Source organism: Centroberyx affinis, unplaced genomic scaffold (assembly GCF_046629955.1).
Source record: "Centroberyx affinis isolate AG114_WGS23_722 - 3 ecotype Tasmania unplaced genomic scaffold, CSIRO-AGI_Caff_v1 ptg003957l_1, whole genome shotgun sequence".
Classification (NCBI taxonomy): Eukaryota; Metazoa; Chordata; class Actinopteri; order Beryciformes; family Berycidae; genus Centroberyx; species Centroberyx affinis.
Genome location: NW_027281779.1, coordinates 2,393 through 11,727, shown reverse-complemented (window position 1 = coordinate 11,727; position 9,335 = coordinate 2,393). Strand labels below are relative to the sequence as shown.

General features: G+C 41.8%; 1 protein-coding gene across 1 annotated transcript; it reads right to left on the bottom strand.

Annotated features, from left to right (window-relative positions):
• Positions 1 to 4,630: 4,630 nt before the first annotated feature.
• On the bottom strand, positions 4,631 to 9,105 carry ubiad1 (UbiA prenyltransferase domain containing 1). The gene is made up of 3 exons (XM_071541779.1): positions 8,926 to 9,105; positions 7,248 to 7,873; positions 4,631 to 6,012 (listed from the first exon to the last, which is right to left on the bottom strand). The coding sequence occupies exons 2-3, from the start codon at positions 7,810 to 7,812 to the stop codon at positions 5,525 to 5,527; spliced, it is 1,053 nt and encodes a 350-aa protein (XP_071397880.1). The 5' UTR covers positions 7,813 to 7,873; positions 8,926 to 9,105; the 3' UTR covers positions 4,631 to 5,524.
• Between the last annotated feature and the right edge of the window lie 230 nt (positions 9,106 to 9,335).

Here is a 9,335-nt window from a genome sequence, read left to right as displayed (position 1 = left end):
ATTTCCCCATGGGGATCAATAAAGTTTAATCTATCTATTACAAGATGGGATATAACGGCCGGTCAGTCATCCACCTCTGATATGATGGATATGATTCAGTTTGATTGATTGCATATTGCATAATTGATGAACATTGATTGTCAGTGGAAAGCCCTTAGCTGATTCTAATGCAACATTTTATTGTGTTTGAGTGGAGGGTTTTAGTGTCCCATGATGGTCTAAATGCTGTTTCACAGGCTTTTCTACCCTGACAACAACAACATTCCATTGGGAAACACTGAATATTTGTTTTTTGTTTTTTTGGCATGAAAATGATATATTGGCACAAACTATCCGCTATGTGCAACTTTAATCCAAAAATATTTGTTTTGGCCTTCAAAAAACATTATTGGTGAACCCTACTGGGAAGCTCCACATGTGAATATGACACAGGGTGTTGCTGAAAAAGTGCATGCATGCTCAGCAAAAAAAAAAAGATGTAAAGTATGACTGATCCGCTGCCAGTTACCTGCTGTTCTATATGGGAGCACTGGAAAAACTACAAAGCATAGTTCATAAGTCAGCCTATGACAGCCTTGACATTTTGCACACAGTGTGACAAGGTGCAAGAAGTTTCTTAATATGCACACTGGATGTGTGAAAAATGGTGCGGACATTCAAACCAATGGCTCATGTCAGCCACAAGCCTGAGGTACATTAATTTCAATGAAGAATCTGAATAATAAAAAAATAAGATGCCCTAAAAATGGTGCCTGAAGGAAATATGTATAAACTATTCTCCCACAATGTGACAAGTATCTGGGAAATACAATAACGGAATAATATTCAACATAGCAAGATATGCCTTTCCATTTTAAACTGCTGAAAAACTGGACAGATTTTGGTAAGAGTCTGTCCAGAGACCAAGCAATAAAATGCCAAAACAGAACACAACAAACCAGGGACCATCACCACAGAGCCTAGTGTGGCTAAAACTGCCCTTAAATTACCAGTAAAGATATAAACAAACAGGGGTTCTCTCGCTCTAAGAAAGTCAGATTTCTCCTTTAACTTAAAAGCGTCTTACCTTGAGAATATCTACACAGTAACTTCCCCATTTAGTCTCAAATGCAATCAAGTGACCATTGAAACAAGTTTCTTTCTCTACACCTCTAATCAATTCTGTGTCTTCACCAACGACTTACAACACTTTATAGTTCCCGGCTTGTTTGTTGTGCTTTTGATTTGGTGACCCAATACAGGATAAGACAAAGAAATGGCAGATCACTGAAACTTTGCTCCCGAGTAGGTGTGGCTGAGAGCAATCGTGACCATGGTGTCTCCAGTTGTAGCCATGTGGCAGCTGCACTGGGGTCTTTGGCTCTTGATCCCCACCAAATGACCAGCAAGGCGACAGGTGTAGAGGAACAACAGGCCTCATGTACTTCATATGATATCATGTCATGTTACCATAGCTAGATCTCAAGAGTAAAGCTGCAAGTTAGCATGGCTCATATAATGTCGGATACCCACCAATATTTCAAAACACGTAGCATTAGACTAAGTAAACAACTGGGGATCATTATTTTGAACAGTGCTACTATCCTTTACATGGTGGGTTGTATAAATGTACACACGAGCTTCCCTAATCTCCCCTAACGGTGTCTTTTTGACCTTAGGGGTCAGGTGAAAACGATTGTTGTTACTGCTATCCGATACAGTTAGCAATGTAAACCAATAACTCGGATGACCAGTTCCGACAGAAACTATAGGCAAGACAACGACACCACATTAGCCAGCTAGCCGACGTTTCTAGCTAGCTAAGTAATTGCCCCCATACTAATGATATACTATACCTCGTTCAAAAATCTTGCAACTGACTGTTTGCATTGCTTATCGGGAAAGGTACCTTCTTTATAAAACATGACTGAAGACCTTTTGTGAATCGTGAGGCGCAACTCGTAAATTCGGCATACAGCTGATCGACCAAGCAGCATTTATTGTAGTAAAATGTCAACTTTTACAATTGGTTGACGCTGCTCGCTGTCGCCCACCACTTTCTATTACGATGGGTGAAGATCGTACAGTCTATGGTAACAGGCAAATCAATTATGAAAGTTGAAATGTTATTGAAATAAAGCGTTGCTTGGCTGAATCACATGTACGCCGAATTTACCATACGCCACTGTCAATACGTAAAAGGTCTTAAGTCATTTTTATTTTTTTTGTATGTGCGTTTTCCGATAATCAAGATAACATTGAACGGTCGGATTTTAATCTGCCTTTGGTGTGACGTTCTTACTGTACAAGAGCGATTGGGACATATTGGGGATATTGCTGGCCTGTCTGACATTAGCTAGCTAACTGATGGTTGGCCATCCTTAGCTCCTAAAAAAAACAACTTCTGTCATGGTGTAGCTACTTACCGGGCCTGTTTGTCGAACACTTTTCACTTTGTACTAGAATAGAATCCCATCTCGTTGTGCACCACCAATACTGACATGTATTTTAGGGCGCTTGTTTTAGAACAGCAAGTATTTACTAGGCTGGGAGGTTTTGCAGCCCGGAGCCATGACAACACGCCCATACATTACGTCACTGCTAATGCTGCCTTCAGGTTCTCATCGTAAACGCCTACATTCGCAGACCATACATAAGATTTATCGCGCATTCAAGCTAATATAGAACCTCCTTGATTCAAGCAGGGATGGAAGGACTACCAAAATATCCTTCTCAAGTAGAGGTACAGGTGCTTTGCTGATTTTTTTCTTAAGTAGAAGTAAAATTACTTTTGTAAAAATCTATGTGAGTAAAAGTAAAAGGTATCTTCTTTAAATGTAGGCCTACTTAAAGTGAAAGCCCCCGAGTTATTTTTTGGACAAAAGACAAGTGCATGTTACTCTGCTACTCTGTTCTTCACTTCTGCTTTATTCTACTGACTGACTTTTCAGTGCTGTTGGATGCCATACAATGTATGACCGGCCAGTTTCTAATATGGACAGCCTGCAAAATTTTATGTGATTTAAAATGTTGTATAATAAAGTATAATACTCCGTTCAAAACACACTTAAGACGTAAATACTGTTTTATGTACTTATTTTTTTAAATACTCAAACTAGGCCTAAAAGTAGGATTCGGTGCAAAGTACAGCAACAGGGGTAAGCCTACTTGTAATTTGTTACGACGAGATTTTTTTTAGCTAAAAATAACTAAAAGTGAAACAAAGATAAAAACATACAGCAATACTGATTATTTACATAATGTGTTCCTAGTCGTGCTATCACTTTGTTTGGTCCCTTATCTGCGTAGTACGATATTACTTGCAGCACGTGAAGGTTGCAACACAGGAGCTGACACCGGACCGGACGTTTAGTGATTTTGCCTTCAAAATAAAAGCGTAACATTTGCCACCGTTGGAACAGGGGTAAACAAGAATAGGTAAGTATTGAGGTGTGCACAACAACAATAAAAATGTATCAAAACAACCGACTCGGTGGAATCATATAGGGTGAAACGATCAACGCATTCTATTCGGACGCATGCCATTTTATCAAGGGTTTTATTTTGTACCCGGAAGTGACATGCTTATATTCTGACTGCCTTGACACTGGTCAAAACAAGAGAAGGTTTGGTCCAAACCATCAACAGCAGAGGATTATAGTGGCTGTGGGCCCCTGGGCTGAAGTTCTTGTAGGCTAGGCTAAACTTAACTTGTTTGTAGAAGATACTCACATTTTCCCAGAAAAATCGATAAATAAATGTCTATTGCTACATTGACTAACAATAGCATGAGTGCATATATCAAGCATGTCATATATCAAACACACGTCTGTCTGTCAGTAAAAAGTGCAACTAGTGCGCCTTGCTATATGTAATGCTACAGACATTATCATGCTAACACTGACATTTCTGTTTAATGTTAACGTATCACATCAAATAAAACATGAAAGCAATGATATTGAATCATTGACTTGCTCAAAAATATCCTCCCTGTATTAAATAAATTCAATTTGTGTGCTGATTTTCTTTGTTGTTAAAAGCTATACAGTATTATTTGGCTTCTATCATGTCAGTAAGACAAAAGAAAGTGAGTTCTACTTAATTCAACTAACCCTGAACTTATCTTGCTAGTAATATCATATTGACAAATGGAAATTCAGTAGACCTAATATAAAAACTCTTTTTATACTATTTGAAAATGAATACAATCTTTTTTTTTCTCTTACAAAAAACATTTTGACTGTGTTCGATACTTGATTATTTCTCTATTTTACAAGCCTTTGTGTGTAACTTTTATATCGCCCTTGGCATAGTCTAGTTCCTGCTTTAACTTAAACCAAAAAGACAGGATGCGCAGGTAGCTAGCAAGAGCAGGAAGACAGCTACAAACCATGTCTTTACATTGAGTACATTTATAAAGAATAAAACATTATACCTGTACAAGATAAAGGGATATTTCCGACCCATGGTCTCTTATAGACAGGACATTTAAATTGTACTTACATTGTTATTCCACTGACTGTAGCAAATTATATTGCTAGACAATACCAAGCAGGTTTTATATTAACGTCTCAACTAAAAACTAGCAAGTTTAGTGATATTGCTTTATTGTCCAATAGCGCCCCCTGCCGACGACAACCCAGCCACACAACGGATTCCTGTATAACCTCTTGTATGGAGAGAACGCGCCTCCGTTCAAAAATCTGACAATTTCATGTTGTCTTGCATGTCGTGAAATATAAACAGCTGTCAGAACAAGACATAAGACATTTTATGAATAGATAGGGTCTACTCTTCAATTCGGCATACATATAATCCACCAAACAGCACTTATTTGAAAAAAAAGTTCAACTTAAACTGGTTTGCCTCTCATTTAATTTAATTCCTTCAGTCTTCTTTCAGCGGAAATGCACCATGAGGAGTGTGAACCAATTCTAAATTCTTTGCAAGTAAGCAAGGCAACATTTTACTGCCAGGTTTTTGAATAGAAATTGACTCACCAGCTTAGTTGACAATCTAAAACAATGACATAGCCCATCAGGTTCAATGAGGTTTATTAGAATCCAGTGAAATCAATTTTGGCTCTCCAAAGGAGTCAACAATGAACAAACTAACATTGTGTACCATAAAGAGAGTACAATGTTAAGAACTGGTTTGACGGTGACGTTTTGGGCGTCAGTGGTGTGTTGTGTTGTGAGGAACTAAGAATATGGCAACTCTTCCTTTATTGTCTGTCATATAAAGAAACCGTGTCCTACCTCTATGGTAATAAAATGACACCAACACTTCTGACTTAAACCAGCGCACATTATTGTGGGCTTAATACTGAAAAAAAATACATGTCTGATTACACCCTCAGTGTCGCAGAGGAGGAACTAAACTAACCTTTTGTTATTCAGCTTATAAATTAGACAATAAATTAAAGCCAGTGAAACTCCTCAAATAAATCGGTACAAATACGAAGACGTACATGAACTAGTCTGTATTAAAATGACGACGACAAAGAAAAAAAAATATATATAGAAAACGGCAAAAGCTAGTGAAATCACAGTAACGGCAAGCTGCCGGGCGGCGCCAGGATGATCCCGAAGACGTAGAAAAGTCCCATGAGGAGGTTGAGCTTGGCCGTCTTCTGCGGGATCTTGGCGTAGCACCGGCTGCGGAACTGCTTCTCCAGGGGGAAGGCCATGGGCAGCGTGAGCAGAGGCAGGGCCATGCTGATGGTGTAGCGCGTGGCCAGGATGCAGAAGAGCACGTAGGGCGCGAACAGCAGCAGGTTGTACAGCACGTAGGACAGCGTGGGCCCCACCAGGATGGCCAGCGTGACGATGCCCGCCTGCTTGTCCGAGTCCATGTCGCGGGTGTTGTTGCTGTGCAGGATGGCCTCCGTGTTGAGGGCCAGCGGCACGGCGTACACCAGCGGCAGCACCGACAGGTAGCCCACCTGCACGGCGTGGGCGAACATGACCGCCAGCGGGCCGAAGGTGATGAGGATGACCACGTCGCCCAGCGCCACGTACTTGAGGCCGATGCCTGGTTGGGGGGGGGGGAAGAGAGCAAGCGGTGGGCATGTGTAAACTTTAGTACAGTGGTTCTCAAAGCGATATTCCACTTAGTTTTAACATGGGGGTTATTTGGCACTAGACCGCCATGAAAAACAGAATATAAACTACTGAGCAAGATCAGATACAGCTGGACGAGTTTGTAGTGTTCAGATTTTTACTTCCCATTCATTTGAATGAGGCCAGAAAATAGACTGAAAACTGACATTGAACATGTTGGTGAACAGATTCAACAACAGATCCTGCTGCTGTGATTTTCAACTGACTGTGGGTCCAACGTTTTAGAACATATTTTCGCCAAATAGCATTTTTATTGATAGAAGAGAACATAGTGGAGGGATACCATTTAGGAGAGATAGTTCCTGTTTGGGAAACTACTTACTAGTCTAATTTTAGTGTAAACCAAGAATAGAAATGCAAAATGACTACTGACCAAGGACTGCTTTATTGTCTTAAAAGCAGGATCTGTTGTTGAATCTGTTCACCAACATGTTCAATGTCAGTTTTCAGTCTATTTTCAGGCCTCATTCAAATGAATGGGAAGTAAAAATCCTAATGCTACAAACTCGTCCAGCTGCATCTGATCTTGGCGATTAGTTTATATTCTGGTTTTCATGGCGGTCAAGAGCCGAATAACCCCCATGTTAAAAGTGCAATATTGCTTTAAGTTTAGAGTTTCTGATTAAGATTATGATTATAATAATAATAATAATAATAGTAACGCCGTTCTTTAAAGCTACACCAGGCAAAGATTTTTATGTGAAAATTCACCCGCCTTATCAGGCTAAATCACAAAGTGGGGCTGCAACAGAGAAGAGAGTCCCATCCCCACTAATAAAGACGCTGTAGATTCACCCTGTTCATCCGAATTAAATGTCGGTGTCGGGTATGGTCACTTCTCCACCCGCAGGAAGTGACGAAATCCAAACTGTCTCCAGAGAAAGCTGGATTCACCAACGTTAGATCTTTTGTCTCTCTCTTGTCTCTTTGGTATCTTTGGTATACAGCATGGTAAACATGAGTGTGCTGTGTGTGGTTTGCTGACGTCACATTACAGGATTTCTGGGTATTCAAATTCAAATTTTACAAACAGTTACCTCTGCCATTTGGAGACGTGCAAAGACGCCTGGTGCAGCTTTAAAGTAAGGCGTTTGTGTCAACAGCGAGGCAGCGAGCCCGAGAGAATCGAGTTAATATTTCACCCACCTCCGGTGTATAGAAAAGAGCTGGAGAGCCCTCCAAAGTAAATAAGGGCAAGGTGCTCCAGCCTCAGCGTGGACAGGAAGTACAGCAGCGTGGCGCACAAGCACCCCACGGAATACAACACCGCCCCGAACATGACCACATCCTGCGGGGCCAGGATCTCGTCCACGAGAGTCCTATCGTCGCTCTTCTTGTGGTCGATCCCCTTGGAGAAGTCGTAGTAGGTGTTCACGAGGTTGCCCGCCCCGTGGACCACGAGGACGGCCACCGCGCACACCATGAGGATGACCAAGTCCACCGAGCCGTCCAGCTTGTAGGCCAGGGCGCTGCCGAGGGCCACCGGCGTGAGCGAGGCGCTGAAGCTCCACGGCCTCAGCGCCAGCACGTAGGCGGCGCACTTCTGCCTCACGTCCGACGTCACCCGGGCCATCCGGGACATGCGCTGGCCGCCCGGGTGGTGACTGTGCACCGCGTTATTCAAACTGGTCTGCCATTGTTGGCCGTTGTGACCGTTCGACCCAGCCAAAACAAACGTTTCCGCCCTGCTTTGCTTCGCCTCTTTGGCCATCCCTCCGCAAGGGTTTCCACGGTACCAGAGATGCTCCCGAACGCCAAAGTGTCTGGTGTTCCTGCGGCGATAAAAATATATAATCAGCGACATGACTAGAAATACGGTTGGCAGAGTACGGCACACACCGCAACCCCCGAGTTGGCCCTTGTAAGGAGAGAACATCACACCTAACTCCATTCAGAAATCTGGCAGTTTAATGTTGCCTTGCTTATTGGAAATGGTGCTTAGCTGGTGGAACAAATTTTAAGATCCTTCGCAAATTATTAGGGTCTTCTAGTAAATTCGGCATACAGATGATCCATGAAGCAGCACCGTATTTCAATAAAATCCTCTGGTTTTGGAAGTGGTTCACAGTCCTTGGTGCCGCCCACCACAGTGTATTTTAATGGAAGAGGACAGTGGGAATATGAAGTTTCATTGTAATAAGTCATATGTGGTGTATGCCGAATAAAAGAGTGGCTCCAAAAGATTCGACATAGGTTTTAACTCATGTTCTACCATGTACATTTGACTATAAGCAAGGCAGCGTTAAACTGACCGATTTTTTTTATGTAGTTTGGTGTGATGTTCTCTCCATGCAAGAGAGCGTATCGGGACTAGGCACAACATAGATACTGTAATATTACAACAGACCTGTTGGAGTGTTTCAAGCAAGTCCATAGGGCAGTGGGAATACTGTAAGTATAAGTATAAGCTAAGTATTTTAGCAGCGAAAGAAATTCAATAAAATTACTGCTGATACCGCCGTATAGTAGCCAGTTAAATTACATGAAGAAGTACTGTAACTGTTACCTTCATTTTCACATTGGAATAGCTGGCTTTATAGCTAAAGGAGCACTAGCTAATTCCTTAGCTACCCAACACATGTGACATTTCCCTAAATATCACCCATTCACACCTCATGGAAAAAAAACACAGTTTTGAGGGGAAACTCATACAATTAACAACTATTTCTTGTAATTCAGATAAGGGCATCGCAGTCATGGTGTTCAAACAACAACAAGCTAACTACTGACTGAGATTATGGGATTAAAGCTAACTGGCTAGCTAGCAAGCTAACGTTATTTCTACAGGGTAAGAGGGGATGAAATGTCCGACAGCAGCCCATACCTGTTATGTCTTTATTTTCCGAGATAAACTAGTTTTCACGCCATGTAAAAGCATATTTCTGTGACCGCATCCAACACACAGGGCTCAGCCTGGTTCGGTGAGTGGACAGTTAGCTACGTGTCAATTTCGAGGGTATTTGACTGGTTGGCCACTGTGAACCCTGCTGCACCTGACGGGCGCCATTTCCTCCGACTACCAGAAGCGCACCAGCACATAGAGGTCGTGGGGAAACGCGTCTCATACGAATAGTTCCGCCTGGTGTTTTTAATACTGTGGAATTATGTAAACAATTTGTACAATACTCAGGTTATTGTATTTAAAGCAATGCACAACATAACAATTGATAACAGTGATCTGGAGTGGTTATGCATCAGCCTAGTTGTTATTTTTAAACTCAGAGAACTTGCTTG

What these genes read in the sequence shown, in the direction of transcription:
- ubiad1 (XM_071541779.1), bottom strand. Translation starts at nt 7,812, where the DNA reads ATGGCCAAAGAGGCGAAGCAAAGCAGGGCGGAAACGTTTGTTTTGGCT. An exon ending in CTCTTTTCTATACACCGGAG is followed by an intron (nt 6,013 to 7,247) that starts GTGGGTGAAATA and finishes CCCCCCAACCAG; the next exon opens with GCATCGGCCTCAAGTACGTG.